Source organism: Aphelocoma coerulescens, chromosome 4, assembly GCF_041296385.1.
Source record: "Aphelocoma coerulescens isolate FSJ_1873_10779 chromosome 4, UR_Acoe_1.0, whole genome shotgun sequence".
Taxonomy (NCBI): Eukaryota; Metazoa; Chordata; class Aves; order Passeriformes; family Corvidae; genus Aphelocoma; species Aphelocoma coerulescens.
The window spans coordinates 66,950,597-66,977,233 of record NC_091017.1 but is presented as its reverse complement, the minus strand read 5'-3'; the positions used below and the strand labels follow the sequence as shown (position 1 = coordinate 66,977,233).

At 40.7% G+C, this 26,637-nt stretch overlaps 2 protein-coding genes across 6 annotated transcripts in view; one reads left to right on the top strand and one right to left on the bottom strand.

Annotated features, from left to right (window-relative positions):
• CRMP1 (collapsin response mediator protein 1) overlaps positions 1 to 10,008 on the top strand; it is a 49,452-nt gene extending 39,444 nt beyond the window's left edge. For both annotated transcript variants that reach the window (XM_069014473.1, XM_069014474.1), the window contains exons 10-14: positions 2,148 to 2,289; positions 3,896 to 4,066; positions 5,285 to 5,464; positions 7,957 to 8,122; positions 9,788 to 10,008. In XM_069014473.1, coding sequence (XP_068870574.1) covers positions 2,148 to 2,289; positions 3,896 to 4,066; positions 5,285 to 5,464; positions 7,957 to 8,122; positions 9,788 to 9,879 — 751 coding nt within the window. In that variant the 3' untranslated portion in view covers positions 9,880 to 10,008. The remainder of the gene's footprint in view (positions 1 to 2,147; positions 2,290 to 3,895; positions 4,067 to 5,284; positions 5,465 to 7,956; positions 8,123 to 9,787) is intronic.
• Positions 10,009 to 16,553: 6,545 nt separating this feature from the next.
• The window catches only part of EVC (EvC ciliary complex subunit 1), a 50,958-nt gene continuing 40,874 nt past the window's right edge, over positions 16,554 to 26,637 (bottom strand). For 2 of the 4 annotated variants that reach the window (XM_069014468.1, XM_069014471.1), the window contains 7 exons: positions 24,850 to 25,056; positions 23,925 to 24,069; positions 22,910 to 23,015; positions 20,836 to 20,965; positions 19,833 to 19,926; positions 18,544 to 18,652; positions 16,554 to 17,527 (listed from right to left, as the gene is read on the bottom strand). In XM_069014468.1, coding sequence (XP_068870569.1) covers positions 17,446 to 17,527; positions 18,544 to 18,652; positions 19,833 to 19,926; positions 20,836 to 20,965; positions 22,910 to 23,015; positions 23,925 to 24,069; positions 24,850 to 25,056 — 873 coding nt within the window. In that variant the 3' untranslated portion in view covers positions 16,554 to 17,445. The remainder of the gene's footprint in view (positions 17,528 to 18,543; positions 18,653 to 19,832; positions 19,927 to 20,835; positions 20,966 to 22,909; positions 23,016 to 23,924; positions 24,070 to 24,849; positions 25,057 to 26,637) is intronic. The other 2 variants (XM_069014469.1, XM_069014470.1) reach the window with 2 other exon arrangements.

Genomic DNA, 26,637 nt, shown 5'->3' with positions numbered 1-26,637 from the left:
TTGGATACCAATATTTTACATTCATTAAAAAATCCTTACAACATCCTTCCTCTGCAAGCACGCAGCATACTGCTTGTGCCCTTTTCCACAGAAAGCGTTGGTTTTCCACTGGAAAGCTGAATGTGTAAAACCTCATCATGTCTCACGGGATTTGCAGATTGAATTTGCCTCATGAGATTTGGTCCTCGTGTCATCTGTGGGCCATGAACCTGAGTTAACTTTGATCTTCCATGGTGTGCTGCTGCATTAATGCAGCTGTGGTGTGCCATCTCTTGTGAATCAGAAATGTGAGATCTTGGTGCTACACAGAAGATGCAACTTGTCATGAAAGCCTTGTTTAAGGGGAAGAATAAGATGACAAAATATTGATCTGGCATTTAGTTCATGATGATCCCTTCCTGTCTCTCATTTTTTAGTTGATGTGATGCTTATCCACCGTTTGACAGTAGAGTGTGTCCAGACAGTAGGAGTGCCCATGGGGTTACCCAGGAGGTGACGGGCAGCTCTCAAGTGACACACCTCAGTTTCAGAAGTCTTCTCTTGATTTCACTGGGTAGTGCAGTTCATGTCAATAATGTCATTAATGTCAGAGGAGAGGGAATATGGACTTAAGAAAGCAAGCCTTTCTTATCTTTCAGGTGCAGAAATTAGTAGTGTGGTGTTAGAAGCACAGCATAACCTCTGGGAAGTGGGCAGTGATACAGGGCCTGGCTGTGACAGTCAGGTTTTCATGGTTATATCAATCAGAGAGCAGAAAGAGAGAGGCCACAGGAAGCTTTGCTGATGAGAAGAGCATCAAAAAGGAAGAAATGGCATTGCAACCTTCTGACTTTATTATTATATTAAAATAAATGAATGTTTAACTGATGAAATTGGCTTAATCCTTTGGACTAACACCAGGCAGTCATTAATAATCAGAAGTAGCTAAAACATAGCGGCCTTTTCTGTACTGAGTTCATGGGTTTGGCTTCTGCTAAAAACTGGATGGATGGCTTGTGAACATGGTGAAGAACCAGAAAAGAGGCCAAGAACTATTCTCTGTCAGCAGTCATTAGGGGTGGCAGCCCAAAAAATGGCATTAGAATTATTCATGTATGACACTTTTTTCTTCTGTACTTGGCTATTTGTTAGCTTGCTGGATCTAGATTTGTGGACCAGAATCATTCAGTTGTTTCAGAGCTGGAATTTACATTATTGGTTAAAGGAAAGGATGACAGGCTCTTGAGGACATCACCCTTGTGGAGTGATGGAAGAGAAATTATAGTGAGTTCTAATGTGCTTGCCTCCTGTAAGCTTAATCAAGAGCTAAAAATATCACATTTCCTGTGGATATTGGAGAACCTTCTTTTTTGTCTTTCTATTTTTGCAAGATTCTGCATATTGATTATGTTCTTCCTCCTTATTCCTGGGAGCAGCTGTGATCCAGTTCTGCTCTCTGCAAAAAAAAATTTTCTCTAGGCTGAAAAACCCAACTTCTTAAATAAAAGCATTATTAAATGGTACCTCTTTTTGCATTTTTGTCTGTACCTTTTTCTGTGTAAAACCCTTAAGTCAGATAAATCCAAAGCATGTGTTTGACTTGCACTATGCCTTTTGTTGTTTAATTAGAAAGCTACTGGATAAAAAAGTTTCTTTTTTTTTTATTTTCTTGGTTCTGTTTTGGAAGGTCAGATGAGAAGTATTTATGTAAGTTTTGTAAGAAAGATATATGTGCAGGAGAGAAATGCAGGGGAACATGTTTGAAGGTCCTGACTTTGCGTTGTGAAATTTGCCATTATTTTTTAAAGTGGTTGTGAATTAATTTATCTTTAGAGTGGCAGATATTTCATACAAGCTTCTGATCATTTCCTTAATCCTGGAGTAATCCTTTGTCCTGGTTAGTGGGCTTTTGCCTGATCTCTGTTGATAAGCAGCCTGGAACCGGAGGGGGCTGTAATCCAGGAGTGCAGGGTGCTCCTGGGGGAAAGTGGAGATGTCCAGTGCCATTGTTGCTCTCGGTGATCTGTAGCCAATGTGGAAAGGCTGTTGGCATGATTTACAGCCTGTGTCTCTGGTGTGTAGGCTTGAAAGATCCATTCACAGCCTGTCGGAGACCAAGGTCACCTTGGTGATGCCTGGTCTAAACCTTCTGTGTGTTAACTCCACAGTGGGGACCTGCAGGTGACGGGAAGTGGACATTGCCCCTATAGCACTGCCCAGAAAGCCATTGGAAAGGACAACTTCACTATGATTCCTGAAGGGGTCAATGGAATTGAGGAAAGGATGACTGTTGTCTGGGACAAGGCTGTAGTAAGTAATTACGTACTTTTATAGACTAAAAGAAAATGGAGTGTTGGCTGAATAATGAAAGCCAAGAGACTCTTGGCCATTGCTTAAGTGACTTTCTGATATATTTCTGAGAATTCCCTGAGAGAATGCTACTGTGAGGTGAATTGCTTATTTCAAAAATCTCTTCCAGTTTTTTAAACTCAGGGCTGTGTTTCACTTCTGACACTGCAACAGTATTGTGTTTTATTAGACCTGAGGCTTCCCAGACTCCACTGCTCTATTTTCCCATTTGTGTCAGAGTGGATGCTTCTGAGAGATGTGGTATCTGGAAAAATTTAATGGTTTTGAAGTGGACCTCATATAAACGTGATGAATGGATTGTTTGAATTTGGGAAGTGTCTCATCGTTTTTGAAAAATTACAAATGGATGGCAGCCGAGCCTGAGGCGAAATGATGAAATGCTTTGAAGGAGAGCGTTGCACGTAATTCATACTGGCATACTTTGCAGTGGAGTGCTGGTATAAGTCAGGAATTTTTTGATGGTTCCATGGATTCTAATGTATAATGATATTCTCCCTCTATTGTCTGTCTCCACATGCAAACCCTGCACACTCACACACACTCACTGCATTGTGCTCCTATGCACATTGCAGACTGGGAAGTGGTAGTATTTACAGTGCTCTGATGAGCACTTCTCCCAGACTGTATTTCGTAACACTTTATTCAGGGACAGCTATTGAGATGCCAAGCATGGAAGCAGCTTCAGATACCTGCCATGTAGGAGCAAAGCAGGAAACCAAGCAAAGCACAGCCAGCTGCTGATATTTTTCTTTTGTTACTCCCTCAGTGGGAAGGAACTTCAGGAAGGGCTGCAACATCAGATTTACAGGTGGTAACTTTCAGTCCTGCACCACTGAGTAGCTTCTGCTTTGAAAACTTTATATTTTACCGGGCAGGAAATAAGTGTGAATTTAATATTAAAAGGCTTGGCACTGTTGTTCTTTAGAACATTGTTCTTGCTCATTGCCAGGGAAGACCCCAAAATACTGAGAAATTAAAATGCTGTTCTTACAGTTGCAATTACCATCACTGACTGTATACCAAGTTCTGTTGGTGATGACATTTCTCCAGGCAAGGACTTTATCATTGGTTATATTACTTAGATGTATAGCTCTGACAATAATAATAATAGAATGGACTTAATTTGCAAGAAGTGTTCACAAAAGTGTTGGAATCTTGATCTTTTGTTTCATCTCATAACACTCATATAACTTTCTCCATTTTAAAATTGTTTAAATATTTAAATGGAAATTACTAGGACTAGTAACAAAACACACTTAGGCCTCAGTGTGTAGAGAAAGGGACCTCAGGTAGCTGAGCACCTTGGTGGTATCATGTGCACTAAGGTTTCCTTGGCTATCCTTTGCAATGCCTGGAAAAACACACTGATTTATTTGAAACTTCCAAGTAAAGAGCCATATATGAAGTCCTGTGTGATACAATCTGTTTCATGCAACATCACCATTTCTGTAAAGTCCATGCCTTCCAATATCTCCCTGACCTTTCAGTACTCTGAATAGTAAATCCTCATTTCATAAGCATGTTTTGCTCAATTCGCGTTTTTTAGGCCACAGGCAAGATGGATGAGAGCCAGTTTGTAGCTGTCACCAGCACCAATGCTGCCAAAATCTTTAATCTGTACCCAAGAAAAGGCCGGATTGCTGTAGGATCGGATGCTGATGTTGTTATTTGGGACCCTGATAAGGTGAAGACTATAACAGCCAAAAGCCATAAATCGGTAAGGAGGAAATGAAAACCAGCAAGAAAAAAGGAATGTCACTGTTGCTTTTCAGCTGTTGATCTAAGTCTTGTGAACACCAATAGCACAGGATACAGAAGAGTGGGGTAACTGCCTCCTCCTGTTCTGAAATAGGTAAATGTTTCAGGACATGAGAGTACTGAAGTCCTGTGTTGGAAGCATTGGGATCAGGAAGGATTTATTTTCTCTCTGCATATGCCCTTGCATGATTTAATTTTTGCATGCTTGTGGCAGATTTATAAACAGGTGTGAATCAGCAGCTCTGCAGCTGAGGTTAATAAAGCTGTGAGGATAACTTTAAAACCAGCTCATTTTTTTGCTTACTGAAAAAGCACCTGATGTTATAAATTGCATTATTAAATTAACAATATTCTAAACTATGATTAAATTATTTAATAATACAGCTCTAATCAGCTTCATGGATGGGATTTTCTGTTTAATTCCAGAGCTTTGCCACATATTTCTCTGCCCTCAGTGCAGAGTACCAGTGACTGACAGTTGCTTCATTTTGACTCTGACAGGTTTTATCTTATGTGTTGTCTGTCTCAAAGTTTTTACCTTACTGCGCAGTGCTTTGTTCCTTTGTATTGGGGAATTCTTCCAAAAGTTGTTTTGAAAATCCAGTATAGCATTTTTATATTAAAAAGGAAAAAAACATTTAGAAACCTTCAAAAAGTAAATTTAGGCAATTCAGTTTCTATTTCTCTGTCTTGGGACCTTTCTGTGTTTTCAAGACAGTAATAACCACCTGCCCTGTCATTCCCATTTAGATTCGGGCTTTCCTGGGCCTTTTCAGACAGAAATACGTGTGCTGGCCTCTTTGAAATTCATTTACACAGTCACAGCAGATGCACAGTGGGACCACGTCCTCTGGGTATCCAGCAGCTGAGTCACAATTTTCCTTCATATTAGGGCTGTCATACTTCTAAATGCTCTGGGTAGATACAACAAATTTTCAAAACCAAGTGAAATCCTTGATGGAAGATAAAAAACAGAAATGAAATGTCTCATCCAGGAAAATGTGATCAGAAAGATCCTTTAAAATAATTTCATATCAAAATGCATTGCTTTTCCTTCATACAAAAAAATTTTATTCACATCTTAATGGCAGTTGTCTAAAACTATGACTGCCAGTGTACATATTGTAAGTTACTAATTGAAAGAGGTCTTGCAGTGAATATGTTGGTTGATCCTCAGGCTATTGAGTACAACATCTTTGAAGGAATGGAGTGCCATGGTGCCCCACTTGTGGTCATAAGCCAAGGGAAGATTGTGTTTGAAGATGGAAATCTGCACGTAAATAAGGGAATGGGCCGCTTCATCCCTCGCAAACCTTTCCCTGAATATCTTTACCAGCGCATCAAAATCAGGAATAAGGTAATGTCAGATCCTATTTAATCTTCTTTGTAGCCAAACCCTTTTGGAAGCACAGCAGCACATGTTTTTAATGTTATTGTGCTATTATGAGTCCATATCAGATGGACTGTATGTGACTTGTTCAAAAAATGACGACTGAACTCGTTGCAGTTGTGAACTTGTCTAACTTAGATTAACACCGTGAGCTTCAGCAGGTAGAAGATACAATTGCCAGTTGGCATAATTGCCTCACGTCCAGCAATGCCTTGTGTCAAGGCTTTTGAAGAGAGGTGGAATAGTGATAGAATTTACTTTCAGTTAAAATTCAGGAAAAGAGCAAGCTTCTTGTGAGGGAGGGTTAGGCAGAATAAAAACAGAATTTTAAGTTGCCTACTGAACTGCTACACTGCAGAGAAAAAAGCATGTCAGCCAGAGATTTTCATTATATTGGGCATTTCTGAACTGTTGTTAGCGCATTTGCTGAGCTGTGTATTAGCAGCATTAATGGCTCAGAAAACTTTTCTCTTTTGTCTAATAAAAAGTTTGGGAAATGATGAAGATTAAGACTGGATCACCTCTGGTTTTGAATTATATCAGTGCTTATCTGTTGAAAACCAATTGGCTGTGTACCAGTCTGGAGTTATTTGGAAATTGCTTCTTGTCACTGAGCAACAAAGTCACTGTGCAAGCACAGGTAATGAGAAAAATTGACTGAACCTTATCTTTTCTTCAGCCAAGCAAATAGCATAGGCTGAGTGAGACTGGCAGCTGAAATTAAGCCTATGAGCAGGTCGATAGTTTTTACTTTTCATCATTTATTTTACCTATTCTGTCAAGCTGCAGAAGAAAGGCCTGCACTTCTTAGAAGAAAAGGCACAGTAAAAAGCAAAGGCACCTGCAAAACTTTTGCAAAATACCAATTAGTGTTGCATTTTTTTTTACATTACCCGTGTAGATGATACAGGCCCTCTCTTCATACTTGCTGTTAAGGGCTTCAGTGCCTGGGAGTGCCATGTAAATTAGTGACAAAGTCATCAAAATAGTGAAAGCAGCACTTTAGAAACAAGTGTCACAGAGGAGTGTCTTGTGGGGGGAGTTTGAACAAAATTACCTGGGCTAAGTAACCTGTGTCTTGTAAGTGGGCCTGGATTTTGGGAGACCTTTGATACTTGGGCAAGGTCTGCAGACAAAGGGACTGATATTTTTGCTCCTGCAGCTCCCTCTGCTGCCTGCCGAGAGGGGCAGCAGATCCATGCCCACGTTTTTTTATCCACTGGAAATATTTAGAAAAACCCATTGCTGGTTGTATCAGCTGCCGTATGAACATGTCAGTGCACAACAGAGGAATATAGAAAAAACTCGTCAAGCAAGGGACTGCAAAACTGAACTGGCACAGGTTGGCAGTATTAACTTATCCCTGGAGCAGGAACAGCAGTATGAATTCGTGCCTTTTGTGGGTCCCCGGAAGATGGATTCATTGCTGTGATTGGCAGCTGCTCTCTTCTGGCATTAGTTTTGGCTCAGCCTGCAAGACTGGGCTCTTCTGAGCCTGATGTCCCTGTCATCAAAAGCAAGGAAAATGCATTGATTGCTTTGAGAGCTGGATCAAACCCCTGTGCATAGTGTCTTTCTACACAGTATTTTAATTGCACGTTTAGCCTGTTGGAGAAATTCCTCTGAAACCATAATCTTGTAAGACACAGATTTCTAATCTTTTTGATGGGCTTTGCATTTTGCAATTCAGTGACTTCAGGCTCTTTCTGAAAACTGGAACTGTTTTAATTAAAATATTATTTCCTAGATTCCTATGATTTTAAGCCCAGTAGAGGGGTTTTTTTATTGCCTTTTCTACTATTCCTTTTAAGAACCATACAGGGAAAAAATCTAGATACCTGAAACTGAAATCAGAGCTCAAATGACAGATGCTTTATTGACAAATACTGTAATATGGGTCCCCTGTCACAGTCCAGTGTATAATTGATTTCCTAGTTGATGACAAGAAGTAGAAACTTTTGAAATGTAATTTAAAAATTGCCACTCCTTTTCAATGAGTTCTAATAAAGAGAATGAGATCTACAAAGGGGAGGAGCAGAGGAAATACAGGTAGGAGAGAAATTGCTGCAGTTGGTATAGTGGGTAGCAGTTGTGCTACAACCCAAGTGTGACTTGGCAGCTGAATGGAGAGAGAAGAGCTGATTGTGACTGATCTGATGTAAAATAAACAGGTCAGACCTGTTCTTTTGAATCCCACATCTCCCCTCTGATTGTGAAGGAAGACTGATAAGGAAATCTCTTGTAATTTTTATATATATAAAAATGGAGGGAGCAAGCTTTATAATTTCCTTTATATATAAAACAAACTGCACTTTTCTTTTTTACATGAAGTAGAGATGTGTTGCTAATTCAGCCAGTGCAGACTATAGCTCTGTGCTCACTACTCCCTGCCTACGTTATCATTAGGCAGCATTATCTGAGCACTCAGTGTCTGGATTTTTACTCTCCTCTTGTTTTAGGTGGGAGGACTGCAAGGAGTCTCCAGAGGAATGTATGATGGGCCTGTGTATGAAATCCCAGCTACGCCAAAATACGCAACTCCTGCACCCTCAACTAAATCCTCCCCTGCCAAAAACCAGCCCCCACCAATCAGGAACCTCCATCAATCCAATTTCAGCTTATCAGGTAAGTCAGCCTGACTAATGAAAAGCCATGAGTATGGATTACTGGTGATGAATTTCAATTATAATTACTTCTTTAGTCAAATATACAAGGATTGTATATAGTCATATACATGCATATACTTACTTATGTATAAGTAATACATGTTTTTATGCATTCATTCCCTAGGGATATTTTACATAGTGCAAAATATTCAAAATGTTTGCAATCTGAAATTTTTCTCTGTGTCAATCTTTCAGTATTATTTACCTGGCCCATTGCAATTGGCTGAGGTCTCTGGTTGATGTGACCACTACCCTTGGTGGTGTGCACAGCTGATGGGACTTGGGTCTCTCACAACCCGTGAGTCTCAGACATCTCACAGGCTGCATCACCAGCGACTGCTAGACATGGAAACTTCAACTGTCCTTGTCCATGGTCATGAACCATGTGCAGAAGTTGTTCATAAGCAGATTGGAGTATTTCTTATCCTCTGCTCTTGGTGCCCAAAACATTTTCCATGGTACATAGGAAACAGACTGGAAAATCATCCTTTGGGGTTGCTGGAAATAATTCTTGTCATCTGAAGGCAATTACAAGTGTGTCAAATCCTTATTCTTCAAAAGTCTACAGCCCCAGTGGTGAATAATGCATCCATATGATGTTATGAAAGTCATTGGATTTTCTCCCTTGTGGGAGCTGATGGTGGAGTTTTCCTCCCTTACAGATCCTCTCTTTAGAAACTAAATGAAACTTGTGTAAGAAAGTCAAGGAGAGCAAATATTTTAAAAACCCTTCTAATGAGGCAAAGTATATTTTTGCCCATACAAAAATGGCCGTGGTGAGCATATAGAAATATATATTAAGCTATACAAAGCAAAAAAAAGTGCTTAGAAATGTCACATCTTAGTAAAAAACAGTAATTGGGGTTTTTCATAAGCATCTGAAGCTGTAATTTCACAGTGCCCTGCTGGATCTGGGTACTACCAAGGCATCTAGTGCTACAAATTTTATCTGAATGATGCAAACACAAAATTAAGCAGAACCAGAGTCTAAGGTAACATTTTAAATGACCCTACACATTTATGGTAGTCTTACATTGCCTTTAGGAAATTGAGTGTGATCAGACAATATTTAGCCTGTCAGAAAGCTTTCTGTCCCCTGAAGCTTAACCTTTCAGCATTTAAAATGCAGTTTGAAATGAGTGTGAGTTTACATCAGCTCAGTGCTCATTTTCTCATGGATTTATTGATTGCTAACATCAGATTTACTGAACTGTTGTCCCATGGACTTAGTAGGGACACATATTCTAAGTCAGTGAGGTGGGTTTGAAAAATCCACTCCACACATGTGTTTTGGGGTATTTTTTGTAGTTGGTAATACTTTCTGTCAGGTCTGATCTCACAAAGGGAACCCAGTCTGTAGGTTGTCATTGGCTCTTCTTCAAGCCAGTGGAAAACAATTCTCCATGTAGGGTGAGCATCAGTCTGATCCTAAACATTTAATCCCACATTTCTCATTAAAGACAGATGGAGCTAGGCACAGAAATGTGCCTTGAAGGTCTGTTCAGCACTTCAGTCAGGCTCAAGAGAAACCAGCTGATGGTGGTGTGAAGGAAGCATAGCCAGGTAAAACCTCAGTGGTTTATTCCTTTTCACAGCTTTGTTTTCGCATTTGCTGTTGTTGCAGGAGCTCAGATTGATGACAACAACCCACGTCGTACTGGCCACCGCATCGTGGCACCTCCCGGCGGGCGCTCCAATATTACCAGTCTTGGCTGAAAAATGATGATGGACAGAAACACAAGGATGAAGGATCATGGGAATAATGTCCATTCCCTTCAATATCTGTGTTATTGAGCCCACAGTTTTATTTGGTACTAATGGAAATAAAAACTGAATTGTCTTTTTTTTTTTTGGTTTTTTTTTTTGTTTTCTTTTTTTTTTTTTTTTTGTATAGGAAGAGGTGATAATAGTGTGGTGTGTTTGCTTGGAACTACTTGCCTCACAATTGTGCTTTCATGCCATAGTCACCTTAAAGCATGGTGCTTCCATTGCCCCTTTAGTGACTACAGGTTTTAGCTTTGTCTCGTAACTGAATGATGGTTCCTTTGCACCCTTTCGCTGTATTAGAGTAGTTAATGCATGTTACTGAGTTATTTATGCAAGTTGCATTCTGTGAGTGAGTCCCTTTAGAACACATTGCCAACAATTGACTAGACACAATGCCAAGATTAATGTCTGTATTTAAGAAACACCACCAAAAACACTAATGAAGGAAGAAAATGGCCATCTGGAAAGTAAGCAGTAGAGTAGTATAGGCAGCTTCTGTTTAATCTTTAATTTATTATAAACCCAAGAAGCACTTCTCTCAAGACACAGAAACTCATCGGGACACGTAATGACAAATGGTCTCCGTAGCACCTGTCTGTTCCCACTCGGTACATTCCAAGTCTGTGTCCTTCTTGTTTCCATTTTAGACAGAGCCATAATTTTTACATACCAATGCCATTGCCACCCCTGCAGGGATTTCTCCACCTGGGCAGTAGTGCTCTCCTTCTGCATGAGATTTTTGGTACTTACAGATAATCCAAGTTGCTGTCGGATTTTTAAAGTTTTTTGTACAAATTTTTTCCTTTGTAATCACATACATTTTTACTTACTCTACCGTATCAAGATCTACTAGTCGTGGTTCAATTTCTGAATTCAAAGCTTGTGAAATAAAGGAAATTAATTGATGGGTAAGCGTCTTCCTCTGCTTTCCAGTGCTGTGACTCAATGATTCAAAATTTGGAATGGAGGAACTCAAGAGAAATTGTTTCTCAGGCTGACATCATGCAATAGAAGGAACCTCCTTAGATCACAAGTGTTAAGTGTATAGGTATGCATAGGCATACTATAGCATGATACAGTATGTCTTATTAAACAGAGTAAATAAATGTATTTACTAAAAATTGTACCTACTATTGACTAACGTACTTACTAATGGTTGGATTCGGTCTTAGAGGTCTTTTCCAACCTTAACAAATCTGTGATTCTGTGACATCGCAGCTGCCTTAGTTTTGCCCAAATGAGACACAAAATAACTTCCTCCCAAAGACCTTTAGGTCTATGTCTTCTTTGCCTGAAGTGGTAATTCATTGCCATCCTCTTCATCTTTAGTACAGAACCAGTACCCACTACTCCAGTTTGAACTGAGCTATATTTGACTTCATTCTGGTTTTCTCTGCTGCCTGATCTGAGACAGTGTCCAGGCATGGCAGGAACAGAACATGCTGCAGGTAAGGTGAGGGAAGTGGACTTGAATTCTCTGAGACTGAAGGAAGTATTTCTCCTTGTCTTCTGACCCTCTCACAAACTATGTAAAGAAACCTTATTTCCTGTCACTTTTTGCTTGTCTGATGGTGTTGCAGATGCTGTGGGAGGAGGTGTGGGCTGCAGTGGAAGTGGGATGCTATGAGATTAAGCAGGCTAGCAAACACCTCCCCTTGTGCTTCTTGCCTTTATCCACACCACAAAGCTGCAGCAGGAAAGGCCTTGCAGCAGAGGGGTGCCACTGGAGTGGTTTTCCCAGCCGCACTGCTTGACCACTGAGCACCTGTTGCAGTGGTTGAGTCCACCGCAGGAATGACCAAGGAGCCACAGAGCCCCAAAACAGTGGAGGTCTGCTGGTGGGCAGGCTCAGAGGTCTAAGACCACCCCCTTTTAACCCTTTTAAGTCCATGTTCTAGATAGTTCTCCTTTCCTTGATACCCCACTGGTTCCCGGTTCCCTTGTTCCACCCCTCGCCTTCCCCAGTGGTCACTGCCCTGTCACCCCACGTCCTCTCCACCCCTTGTCTCCAGAAGATTGCTCCCTGATGTTCTGCCCGCCCCCGGTGCTGCTCCGGATAAAACCCCGGACCCCTCAGTGTTCTGCGTTCTTTGTCCCTGGATCCCTTCGAGCAGGGACCTCAATAAACCCCTCGGAACTCCATACAAAGGACCCCTCCCGCCTCTCTGTCCCTGGCAATGCTGCAGGAGCTGTCCGGCTCTGTGTGTGTGAGTGGCTGTGAGTATCCACAGCTCGGTGTGCCAGGGTGTGTCCGAGCGTGTTCCCGCAGCACCCCCGGAGCTGCTCGGCAGGGATGCGACCGGGACAGACGCGACGCTCTTTCCACCCCCGCGACTCGCACTGTGTCAAGCACCTTCCATCCCACCCATGCAGGAGTGAGTTGTGTTGGCACAGCCCATGTGGTGCATGCCGGGTGCATGTAGGGTGTCACATTTTGGGAAGCAGCCCACCTGAAGCCTGTCATTCTGAAGGCAGGATGTTGTCACCTTCAGCTTGCCTGGGAAAGGAACTGCTACCCTGGAAAAATCCATTTAGGTGAGCTTGGTCTGCAACTTGGCAGCAGAGCTGGTTCGAAGAGACAGTTTTTCCTTTGGCTTTGAGGTGAACCAGTGCAGAAACATCACAATGCAGTCTGCAGTGAACTGAATTGGTTGCTCCCAGAAAAAGAGGAAAAGAAAGCTTTTAATGAATAATCCCTTCTGCTAAGAATTCAAATTCATGTTTCCTATTGCCTGGAGAGTGCCCTCATCCTCAGGCTTCCTTGCTCATTTGGTGGTTCAGATATTTTATATGATACAAATTAAAATAAATTGCTCACTTGGTAGTTCAGGTTTTTTATAGGAAGTAAAATAACACTAGCAGAGAAGCCTGAGGACAATGTGCCCTGGAATAACCTACAGCCTAGCAGGTAAGGCAATCCTGAAATGCCAAGTCTCCATCTGCCTTGTCCTATTCCAACCCATTTGCTATGAGTGCTGACAGCCAGCAATAGTTGTGGTGATGTAACCCTGACAGTAGAAATACAGCTGGTTTGTGAAGCTATGTGGCAAATTTGATCGTGTGAAAATATAGAACTGCTGGTTACAATTTCCTTAGTGCTTTTCTTGCATGCCTTTGTCCAAGTAGCAATGGTTGGTCACCTCCAAATAAAACTTCCACTCAATGTATGAGTCTTATCACACTTGAGGTAGCAGAAATGATAGTTGCATAACTCATGTTGAGATTCCATTTTTCCTACACACTTAACAGCATCATAAACCAGAGAACCTTTTGCCTACAAGCTGGTCAAAGATCCACCGTTAACATGCATTTATTTTTTCACAGTGAAGTGTCTGTGAATAAATATGTGTGGGTGTTTTGAGAGGCATTTCATGGTTCAGTGCTCCTGTGTGAACAAGACTGTGCCTGTCAGGTCAATGTGACTCTCCTATGATGTCTCCAAGAAGAAATAGCCTAAGCCCCTGCAGCCTGGCTGCTGCTACCACGGCACTGCTGAGGGGCAGCCTGCAGGAAGCCCATGGATCCTGGGCTGTGCCTCCCCAGGGAGGTGAAGGATGCCTCACTCGGGCGGTTCCTGCGCTTCCCATCAGAGAGCTGGCACGTGCCATCGCTCATGGAGGGCTAAACAAAGCAAGGTAAGGGCTGCTTCTCTTACCACCTGGAGGCTATTTCATAACAATGTCCCTGCCCCTACATCACTAACCTGTCCTTAAAAAAATAAAATGCTACCAATAAAGAAAATGTGGGTTAGCCAGTGATCCTGAGTGCATGCTGCAGAATAGGAAACTGCATTGAGTTTGCTCCCTTGCAGGAACACCAAGCTGGGAGATGTGGTATACTTGGTGGGGAGCTGCTGTTATGTCAGCTACAGCTGGAAGCAGTGGAGAGCTTTCAGGCTTTCTGAATAGCCAAACTTCTAAAAATCTGGAGCCAGCTGTGACTTTTCAATACCTGATGTAGCTCTAATGATGTAAAACTGGCTCTTCCCTACTGCTATTTGCAGTCTGCTTAAAAGTATTCCCTATGACCAGCCTGGAAAATACTTTTGTCAATCAAGCGATGTGGAAGCGAAAGCTGGATCCATGGATTGTTTTCTGAGTGTATTTTGGGCCAGTTTGTCTTGTGTTACACTTTGTCTGCTACCAAAGCAATGCAGTTACATGTTTAAATTCCAGTGCTTGTAGCAAAGCCTGCTAATTATGGTGCAAAGACTGTACTAAAACTGACAGCTATCCCAGCCTTTAAGTGTTTCTCTTGGCAATATATTGGTCTTTGTCCTCAAGAACTAAAATCTCGGACTAGACCAGATCAGATGACCATCTGCTCTGGGTTCCAGTAGCCAACACAAGCTTGAAGGAGGTCAGAGGAGCAAGCAAGCATATAATGCTAATCCTCCTCAGAGTGTTTACTTAATTTCCAGTGCTTTGTAGTTTCTTGAGAAGCAGCAGCATCTCTCTAGCTCTCAGTGAATTTCTCTGCCATGCATTTGCCAAGGTGCTTTTAAACCCAAGTAAAATCCTGCCACTAATGGCTTCCTGGAGCAAGGAATTGCACAGCTTAATGCACAATGGCAAAGTGTTGATCTAGTTCTCTTGGCATCAGCTACTTCTTGCCATTTAGACCTGGCATGGTTCTCAAAGACCTCACATGGCAACAGCCTTACAGACCCAAGGGAATGGCAAGCAGAATTCACTGTAGTTCGCCATGATTTCATCTTCTTGACATAAACATTTGTCCAAGGAAAACTTTTTAGGGTACAAAATATCTACACAGATATTAATCTATCAGTGCATCTAAATATACAGTGGCATTAATAAAACTAACCTACTAATGCAGGTGTTACATTAAAAAAAAGTTAAAAATATCACAAATCTGCATGATAGAGACAACTGCATAATTAGAACATCAGTCTGGAATAACAGTGATTTAATTCAAGTTGTATTTTAATCCTGTGTAGTTGTCAAGGAGCTCTAGGTACAAAAAAGATGTGTATTTTCATTCCAGACTCAATAGAACATTGGATTCTGCATTTTTGATATTTTGCTTCAGGAAGTGCCCATGAATTCAGTGCTTGCAGCTGAATTTTCATCTCCCTTAAAAATTCAGGGATGTCTGAATGTACCATGCTCTGTTCCTTATTTCCTTCCCTCTGCATTACTACTAAGCTATCAGTCCTTGTTCATCTACTCTTGGTAAAAAAGTCTCATTCATCTAAACAAACTGACTTTAGGACAGTTTTTCATCATGATTGTGATGAACTTCGCACAAACTTTCCAGATAAATTTCAGTGATGGCAGTGAGGGCTGTTGGGAGGGGGGTGTATGGGAGACAGAATAATGTTACCCTCAATGCTTAAAAATAGGAGGAAAAAGGCATGACATTTTTCCCTAAATTTCTGCAGGATTTTTGATATATACCTGTAAAGCATGATCAAAGTTCCATGTTATCCTTTCCAGAATAAAGAGAAGGTGCTCTGTAGTTTTACACAATAAACTGAGTATTTTGAGCTGCGACTGGTGCCTAGGTATCCCCATTTTCCCCCTATTCTGAGTCTGTGATTCTATAACATAACATAAAAGTTCAACAGTGTTAACTGCAAAGCAACTGCTCTTTGTTTTGCATTTTCTGCACTTGTTTCTTGGTCCAGTTAAAATGCCTTGTTCAGTATCTGCCTCACTGACAGGCAGTGATGGCAAGTGTCACACTATGCACATCTGCACATGACATTTAACAGGAACTTGGTGCATCCATGGAGAAACTCAAGGGGACTGAAATCGCTAATGGGGACAAGAGTAGCGGGTGTTTTGACAGGAGATTGCTACTGTGACTGTGGGAGAAAAGACAGGTAGGTAGAACCTCCATGCCAGGAAAGTCAGGCAGATGGAAGGCCGGGAGGTGCTCGCACCCGGACCTGGGGGGATTCGGGGGATCGCACCGAGCACAGGGACCGTCCCTGGCTCCCTCCCGGAGCTCCCTGCCCGCCACCTCCCCCAGCGAGGGAATGGCAACAGCGCGGGCTGCCCGGGAGAGGGCACTGCTGCCCTGCTTTTGGGACAATCCCAACCTGGTTCTTTCCTAACGGAGGAAAAAGCCCTTTCAGGCCGGTCCAGCCAAAGCAGAGCCGCGGGGAGACCCCACGCGGGTAATCAGAAACCCACTCGGGTGATCAGAGGCCCGCTCGGGTGATTCTGCTGCGCCCTGGGTGTGACAGGAGCCACTGCTGCGCTGAGGGGTTTAGAGCATCCTTGGCTCTGATGGCAACAGCTCCCTGAGCCATGAGTACAGAGAGCTCTGCAGAGTGAAACGTGCTCCATCCAACGGGAATACGTTGCTTCTGTTACACACACACACACACACACAAAATAAAATAAAAAGAACAAGCAGCAAACTAAAATGTCCAGACTGGGAAGACAGAGAGACCATAGAGCCAAAGTGCTGAAATACCAGAATCAAATGCTTGGAAGTGTACAACTTAGAAATTCTTGTTTACAACTGAGATGAAAATAAACCATTTAACATTGGTGTGTAACAGGCCTGGTGAACTCGTTTGTACAGCAGCAGTTTTGTCTGAGGCAAACTGCATAACTGATGTAGTACTCTCCATCCTGCACCAAGGGACAACCTTTTCATTAGCAAAATATATGTTTATTTTTAAAAAGCCACTTCATGAAAGCTGTAGGATTGCTTAAGTGGGGCAACTTATAACACAATACAGGTGCTCTGTACAGCCAGTAAGAATTAACTGCTTTGCATAACAAGAATTCCCATAGGAAACATAATGAGCATAACAAAGTATATTGGAAACAAAAGGGTGCACTTAAGGAAGAAGACTAGAAACTGAAGTATAAAAAGTGAAAGAGTAAACCAGTTTTGTCTCACTTTCTCCATAAGTAATAATTTGAATCCTGAGACAAAGGCAGAGAAATACATATATAAAAATCTTTGTACAAATTTTAAAAAACATACATAGGACTGGAAGCACAAAAATATAACAAAAGAGAGACCAAATATCATCTTCTGATGTACCAATACCATCTGAAGCCTGTTTACATATTCTTTACATTTTTATCTCTTTTTGTTAGGCCAAAGTAGCAATCACAAAATATCAAAGACCCAATGTACCACAACTCAGGCTCAAAAGTCAACAGTACATCAGTATTGTGATGAAACCTTACTGAGATACACCGACCTGGGCCTCTCCTAAAAGCTCACTTCCCTCAGGTTTATTCCAAATCTAAAACTGTCTTCCCTGCACATTACCCAAGCAATCTCAAAGACCTTGTAGTAAAGACTTCCTTGTTCCCCCTTAACCAAAACCAAGAGGGAATGTTTTATTAACAGCTAAAGGAAGTTGAGACTGATTCTTGGTCTGCAGCTAAAAAAGATTTATGGGTTATTATTGATTTTCTTCGCTGTTCCTCAGCAAAGCAGCTCAGTAAGTACCTATAGCTGCTGAGATTCCCCAGAAGAATGCTTTGGTACACTGTGTTCAGACAGCTCATACAAAGGCTTTTACTACCTACTGCCTTTCTTTTTTAACATCTTTGAGCTTTTCCTTGGTTCAGTCTCCCCTTCACGTGAACTCTGTGACATCTCTCTGAAAGAATAAATAAGAAAAAGAAAATTGCAGACAGTTTTTAAAATGCTGTACTTCCCTCTTAAACTAAATTAATTTGGGTACAAGAAAGGCACATGCTGTATAACTTCTGCACTCACTGGTTTCAACTGCCTCTGTTGAGGCTGCCAAAATGAAGTTTCAAAAAGATAAACGTTCCTTTGTTGGGTCCCTGTTCCCTACACATGTATCCCTTGTTGGCTGTGGGAAAGGAGTGTGTGAAAAGGGCTGATGCCATCAGGGAAAGGAGCCATCTCCTGAAGTCAGTCCCAGGCTGAGGTCACTCAGGGGATAAATACTTTTCCCCAAAGGCCTATGGCTCCTGAGAACCAACTGTTTGCTTTGCCTGTCAGCAGGATTTTCTCTGCTCAATATATCAAGCCCCAGCGACCAGCTGGCTGGTTTGATCTGCCCGTAGTAATCAGCTGGCATCTTTCAGGTTTGTAGCCATTTCTTCTCCTCTAGTTAGCACCCCAGCATAAGCCAACTGAAACATCTATCACGAAAATCATTGTTAGAGCTGCTACCCTCATCAGCCAAAGACTGGCGCTTGCCTTTGTTCCTGAAATAAAGGTGGAAGTTGAAAGCCTAAATACCACAGACCATATTTTGCTACATTTCAGCCTAATGCCATTGAATTCACTTGTCTCTGCTGATTTATGCTGTCTTTGACTCAGGTTTAAAAAAAACTAAATAAAGGAAATTTGGAAACAGTACTTCTCATTTCCCTACCTTTAATCAAAGTTATTTATAAAATACAGAGCAGCACAGACAGGCAAACACAGATGAATTTGCTAACTTTAAAAAAGATTATGGGAGAAAAAAGGTTAAGTACATGTGAGAAGTAAATATTACAGAAGCTCAGCTAGTGCAGACATTATGTTTTGAGTTTGATTGACATACCTCCTTATGAAGTAGATTTTGCAGTTTTTGTATTAAAAAAAAGGATTTTTTTATAAATAGCTTTTCACATACCACGTTTTTTGTCTCTAATGTACCTGCATAAGTCAGAAGTCATTCCATGGGACTCTTGAATATTTTCATGAGAATCTTTTTCTGCTGATTTGGGTGACTGGAAGGTCTGTCTTTTGGAATTTGTTTTTTCACCTGAATTGCCAAATGCATGTGGATTAAAAAAAAAAAAGATCACAGGTAGTAAAGCTTGTTTGGTTTTGATTAACCTAAAGCAAAAAAATTCACTCTAACACTTCATACATACCTTTCTATTATTCCAAGGAAATCACTCCACTTTACATTAGACTAGCATACTGCTTTTTTTACCACTGGTTAGTTCTCACACAGCAGACCCTGAACTTCCACACTAGCTGAACACTGAAGTAAGATTCCATGTGGTGCAACAGTTGAAAGCCCTATCATATATTTTCTTAGCAAGTAACTGATAATGGCTTTTTATTACCACCAAACAGAAGAAAAGCCAGTTCATATTTTCGAGTGATTTGAATCAGAACAACATGACGTTAGAAATTCACTGCTTTTAGGGCCCTAACTAAGCTTCCACGTGTCCGTGTGGTCATGGTGCCTACCAGGGGAAACATTTCTGCACACTTGAGAAACAACAACTGGGGAGAGAGACTTCAAAATTGTGCAGGTGAGTGAGCTGCTTTCCCCTTTCAGGCACCCATCTTGCCTTTCAGCATCTTTCAAATGTAATGCCGTATGTTTAATTCTGATAATGACAGATTGCATGGCTCAAAGGATGACACTGCATCCTTTGCAGACTAGGAAACAACTGCCATTCTAAAAATTTGTCCCCAAGTATCTCTTGAAGAATGAATTAGTATAATTTGTTATAACTACAGTAAATTCATAAAAATAGATCAAGCTTCCTGATTCAGTAAGATTGTACTTTTGAGTATGTGTGCGGGAAGGCAATTCTTCCATTCTACCAGGAGAATGAAAGATGGGTGATTCAACGCTGCTGTTCTCCCAAGGGTTTAGTAATTGGGGTAAGCACAGTAGTTTCTAAAGGACATGACAAAGACATGAAAAATGTTTTGGTTTCAGCAGGGCAAAGCCTTACCGAAATGGACACAATGTGATCAATTAGTTAAAGGCTGCTCTGGAGTGAGGAAAGATGACACTTGTTTGGGGCTGTGCTGCTGGAGAACTGGGTGACCTTGAAAGGTTCCATTACTTTTCTACATCCCAATTAGGGAAATGGCACTGATGAAAAATCTCTCCTGAAGCTCCAATGTGTTATACTGCAAAATCTGCACTGATATGTGGAATTATGTGGGTTTTTTAAACAATTCAGGATAGTACCAACCTGCAGGCTTGCTCCTTTTGGAAGGCTTCTTCTTCACAGTCAGTGGAACTCGGGTCAGCACAGCCAACTCACTCATGAAGTCCTGCTCTGCTTCCTGCATGCAAGGACAAAGCAGCAATCACTCAACACAGCTCAGCTCTGGCTTATGTTATTCTACATGTGGCATGACAAAACAGGCACATCACTGCAGAAACACAGGAAACAATATGGCCAGCATCAGGGAAGTGTTCCTACAAGACAGTGGTTGTCTTGGGGTGACTTTATGATGTGTATCCCATATTGCTGCCCTATGCCCAGAAATTAATTCTTGTGCCTTTTTATGCCTCTAAACTGAGCCTGAGAGGGGGAAGGAAAAACTGAGCAAAACTTTTTCAAAGCAGTTTGCAGTTTGTTCAAGGTCACACAGAGATAGCAATTTTTTTTTTTTCCCAGCTGGGGCAGGGGAGTGAGGAAGCACCCGGCTTGCTGCTCCCGGGTCAGTTTCTGGCCAGTTGTTCAGCTTCTTTTTCCTCCAGAGAGAGACTGAGAATTGAACTTTTTTCCTTCCCTGGAATTTCAGATTTTCTCCCTTTTCTACTGGCCTGCTTCAATATCAGAGCACATCAGGAGGACTTTCCACTGGGCACAGAGGGCCTGGCCCTGGGCCAAGCCCCAGCTCCGAGGAGACCAAAGGGAGGACTCCAACACTTTCCCAGGTTTTTTCTCCACAGCGAGAGATTTTATTATTTAGCATTATTTTCCTTTTCCTGTGTGTTTGTCAAATAAATAGTTTTTATCTCTTTCACTTTCCTTTGAGGAAAATTTATTTTTTCCCAAAACTGGTGGGGGAGTGATGGGTGTAACCTGCCTTCTCTCAGAGGATGTATTTCTAAATTTGGCCAAACTGGCACAGTGGTGAATGTTAGCACTGATTTCAACTTGGGTAGCAAAGAGACCCCTACAATCTGTCCCATGTTTTGCCATTGAATGCTTCAGATCCATGAACCATTTTACCCTGATTTACCCTTAGCTGATTCTCCAACTCAGTTTCTAGGCGGTGCAATGCCAGCAGCTTCTGTTTTAGAGACTCCAGACGAATTTGTTGCTGCAGTTCAAACTGAGCCAAAATCTTCTTCTGCTGTAGCACTATCCTGCTTAAGAGATACGTCAATGTGCAGATGTTGATCAGTGCAAGGGAGCAATACAATCCTGTAAAAGTCTATTTAGAAGATTTTGTAGAGAGAAAGGCTCATTAACAGTATTGGCCTAGCCAGCTTCTGCTGGGACAGAAAATTTTGTGGTAGATTTTTAGACTTACTTATTTTAATAACCTGCCTTGGCTGTCCATAGGATACAAGGTCCTTTTGGAGATATGAATTACAGGAGTGTGGAGTGCCCATGCCCAGACTTTGGGAGCTGGAATTCAGCTCTTAAGTTCAAGTCTGCTTTCAAAACCATTGTATGTTTCTAGGGTCAGTTTTACTGTCTGCTTGCCAAAGGGACAAGCTGTTCAAAGATCAGGTGTGAGGACAAGGGATTAAGAATTAGGCATTTCATCCAGGGCTCTTCAGTACCAGACTGAGCCATAGACATGGTAATTCAAAACCTGGCAATTGAAAACATTAACAACTGTATTATTCACTTGTTTTACTTTTCTGGTTAAGGATTATTACTAATAAGGTATAACCTGAATGGCTGTAACTGTGCTGCATCTGTATTTCTTCTGTTCTCCTGCCTGATCTACCTTAAAGCACTGCTGTCAATCACCCATCAAATTCCTCAGGGAAGGAGGTAACACAAATTGTTTCTGACATTTACACTTAATGAAGCTGCTATTGTAATGGTCACTGCTTACACAGGTTACCTTTCAAAATTTGCTTTTTGAACTCACACTCATTACCTTGCACCAAAGGGCAGAAAGAAATAAAACAATAAAACAATGTCAAGCTTATAGGAGTTAGACAAGTTAATGTAAACTTTGTCATTCATTTACAAAGGACTGGACCATAAAAGAAATCATAATGGCAACAGGAAAACAGGTTTGACTACTGATGGTTAAGAGATCAGCTTAGATGGTGAATAGTTAAATTCTTCAATACCACACTTCTGCTTGTGCGAAGGCAAATTTCGTTGTATTTTGTTTTAATATACCAGAATAGATTACAGGAGGAAAAAAAAAGAGATAAAAGCTAGAAGTGAATTTATAATCAGAATAAACAATAAATTTGATAATGAAAATCTAACAGATTTTTTATGAAACCCTTTATTACATAAATCCATTTTAACACTAATTCAAAGGGGGATGAAAAAGTGGGCAATTTCTTTCAATTTATTCAATTCTTTTGTCTAAAGAAAGATTTAACCTCTTTACAATGTCAAAATTGCAGATGCTGTATTTTTCTGGATAATAAACCAAGAGTAAAGACATAAAATGATTACAAAAATGTATCATGTACATGACAAGCCATAGAGCTTTTTATGACAACTTACTCCTTTTTAATTGCAGTGTTTTTCATCTTAAACTTTTGATTTTAAGTTTCATAAAATCATTAATTAATTAAATGTGATTTTTATTTAGCTAAAATTTGAGGGATTCCACTCTAAATTTAGTGCAAGTAACCTTGATTGTCCTAGGCATTCACTGAAGTCTTCTTGCCATTTTGAATATTTTTTTGGCTTCAAACATTTTCTCTTCATTATGGTATATGTTTTCTCCACAGCAAACTAACAAACACTTTTGATGTTCAAAAGTATAAAGGATGGAATGTAATGAATTAGACAGCATTGGTTCCCATCCTACATTTATGTTAAATTTCTTTTAAAATTTGGGATATGTTTTGGCATTGTATTTCATTCTCTTTTCAAACTGCCTAAGTATAGTTCTTCAATCTGTAACTAAAGACCATCAGAAAGTTAATTTAATAATAAAGTAATTCTCTGAGATCAAAGGGCAGACATCATTTGGAGACAGATATTTCTTTTCCATCAAAGACAAGTATAAAATACAAACTCAAGACACTTATTCAGCTAGATATTTATGTAGATCTGCAATCACTCACAAAGTTTAAATAGACAGCAATGCTGCTGCCTGGTCTAACCTTTGGTGGACCGTGGATGACACATTTAGGAGGCATTTGGTGGGTTTTTCTTTCAATGCCAGTTCATTTTCTTTATTCTTCAGTCTGATCCTTTCATTTCTCTCTGCTGAAATAACATTTTTGTAAAATTTTCTGCTCAAAATTAAAAACTCTGAGTTCTGAAAACCTTCATCACAAATTAATCCCGGTTCTAGGTAGTTTTTCCAAAGTTACTGCTCCTTAGGGAGCACTCTGCCACTGTGATCTGTTGCATAGAGAATACTTTGTGCATCATTTAGCTGAGATGGAAATGTCACTGAATTCCCATTCTACCTACTTCTCCCACTAGGCTAACTGATTAACATGGAATTCAAAGCAGAAATTTTCTAAAAAGACCTTGATGCCTTAAGCAAGAACTGTAATACATAAACAAAAAATGCAATATAAAGAAAACCCCCACTCAGAGGTGGCTTATTCCTGGGAATGCCCAGCTTCACAAGATGTCCCCTCAATTGACAGCAAACTATTCTGGTTACTTTTGCATATGCTCACACTCTTGTGACTGAGTGCTTATCTGCTGAGCAGGCTTCTGACTCTTGGCCCTGAATTCCTGCCTGGCAGCAAGACTTGGGCACATCTGACAGACAGGACCTTGCACCACTGTTTCTAAATAAAACAGAAGGGGAGAGATGGATGGGTATGTAACAGAACAGGGGACATAACTTTCATTTAGGGAGCATCCAACCTTTTCTGAACACTCAGAGAGGGTGACAGGCACCTTTCTTACCAACTGCACCATCAGGGAGCAGCTATTGAATGTACTCTGGGCTTAGCTGGGCTGGGCTGGGCTGGGCTGGGCTGGGCTGGCTGTGGGAGGGGAGGTATTCTTCACCTTTTTTTCCTGTGGCTGTGCCAGGCAGACTAAACTCAGATTTCCTAGGCCAAGGGATGCCAGAAAAGCAAAATCCTCTAGCCTTACATTAAGCACAGTCCCTGGGAGAGAGAATTGTCTTATAGTTGTCAATATCATACGAACCTTGTAAGGATTTCAGATCTTGAAGCTTTTTCCCTTCGTAACCTTCTGTGATTTTTCCTAATTGCTGGTAGTAACTTTGCACCAGTCTATTGATATTATTGCTGGTCCCATACACACTTTCGACAGCAGATTCCACCAGTCTCTCCTGTATCACACAGAACAAGTCACAATTCATTTTCCACACCCAAAAGTGTTTTGATCTGCTTAAAAAATGCCATACCTACTTTGGTATGTGCACACAAAATTGTGAATTTAAAATGTGGCTTTACAAATGTGGCATACTGAGAAACTGAAAACCATGCAGCATTTCAACATGAAAAATTGCAGCAAAATGTTTCTAATTTATCTCATCTCCATCTGGGAAGGGGTCATTCCCCCCTCCATTCAATCTCTACAGTCCATTTTAACATTCAACCCAACTGCCAGAAAAGCAAGCTAATATATGTGTAGTTCTACTGTGACTTTCCATTACACAGAAAATCCAAATATTTACTTTGGAAAAAAAAATTAATAATCTATGAAGTAAGTTTGAATTTTGATTTTATTTAATTATTTCTCTATGAATAAATATTCAGCTGTTAGTATACAAACATTACTAATTAGCCATAGAACCTTTATCAATAGATAATCATCTCTATTTCTTTCTTCTTTTTGTTATTCTCTGCCATCAAGAGTTCTCACAATTTTTTTCCTGTTCCAGTGTTTGACTTAATAAAACCTGTTTTGGCTGCTGTAGCAAATACTGTACTGCTACGTAAGTGTTAGCTTGTAAATACTTTGCAAGTTATGCTCAGTTTTAACACAGGTCCTAATGGCTTTCTCCTGATACTTCCAGGCATAGGATAAGACATACATGAAATTGCTTTCCATCTGTGCAAAGTAGCCCTTGTTTTGTTTGTAAAGCTGCTATTGACCATTTCCATACCTTGAGGTCCTGTCCGTCATCTGAACTCTTTTTTTCAGCTTCCCCTCGGGCATGCTGCAGCAGTGTCTGCCCAATCACCTGCTCCATGTGCTGCTGAAGAAATTGAAGAGCTTCTTGGATTTCTGTGACCAGCTGCTGGTGAAATTCTAAATTGGTTTCTTGTGTTTCTTCCTCAAGCTTCTCCTCCTCTTCACGAATGTGGGACTCCTGGTAACCAGACAGTAAGACAGCACTGCCATTTAAATATGTGAACAATTGTAGCCACCTTCACTTTTAAAGTCCTGCACCCATTCAGAATACTACAGTTTAAATAATTGTAATAATATAGTTTACAGTGGAAATTTGCACATTCATTTAACACATCTGTCTTTGCAACAGAACTATAGCCTCTGTCATGATATGTGCAGTAAAAGTTGCATCCTGTCCCATCAGTGATGTATTCACACGTATGTGAAATATCCTGAGTCCAGGAAGGGATAATTGTGGATGACTCAATAAACTGCACAGAAGCAAGGCAATTATAGTTATGCACGAGGAACACTTGTGCAGTTTGTGTGATCTACCTGAAAAAAACTTGGTATATAGGCACTTGGGAGTACCAATACCCTTGGGAGTACCAACAGCCCTTGGGACAGGTCATGAACATGTGCAATAGCACTTGAAAATCATTTGCACAGCATCCTCTGGTGGTGAGTTCTAAAGCTTCTCCACACATTCCTTAATTTTGAGCTAGTCACATCTAGTTACTAGTTCCATCTAGTAACTCTGCTAAGTGCTCTCTTCTTTCCTTAGAAACATGTGAAAAATTGTTCTCTATTCACATATTTGATGCCAGTTTTAAAACCTATGATATTCCAGAAGACACCTGTTTTTTAGGCTGCAGAGTTCAAGTCCTTGGAGGTCTTTGGACCATCCCTACCTCCATTTTCTCTGCTTCTTTTTAAATCCACTTTTCATCTAAACTCTTTAGTGAACAGTAGTATCTGCTTACCAGCACGGCCTGTTTTGTCATCCTGAAGTGTAGCAGCCTGCCATAGATGGCCTGCTGCTGTGTTGCTGATGCCCTTCTTATATTTACATATTCAGTTAACGCTAAATAACATTAAAATATTCCGGGAGATTTGACAGTACCTATTTGATGCCCTCTTGGAAATAAGAAATGCAAGTAGAAGAACAACATTCATCTGCAGAAATGTTCTTATTAATGCTGGGTTGTTCTGACACGTTATATTTATAGCTTAGGCATATGTTTTTGAGGTTTTTTAGAAAGCTGGAATGTCATTAAACTATTTCTCCTTTTTTTAGAGACCCAATGTCATGTGATTATGCCCAAGCTAAGATTCATTACCGTCATTTTGCATTCTGTATGAAATCAATGGATAGATGTGTCATAGTCCACCAGTATAAAACTGGCCCAAGGAAAAATTAAGCTTAGGTAGAACAACAAAGTATGTCTAAAAATCTGGTTGGGTGTCTGTAAATTAACCTTTTCCTTAACTCTTTATAGATTGGTTCTAGTTTTGGAGGTTGTTTGTAACATGTTTTGCCTCTCTTGACTTTACCCAATTCTACACCTATGCCCTACTTTTTCGGCAGCAAGGATCTTTTATGTGTATTTTTAGGAACTTCCTTGTGAGATGGGTTTTAGCAGGACTTGGAAATAGGCTGTAATGAAGAGAGGCCAAAGGAATACTAATACCTGGGGACTTTTCATTTCCATTAGGGAACACAGTGATTGCATCAATTAACATCTCCATGTGAGCTAAGTGAGTGGAAAGCAAGAGGAAT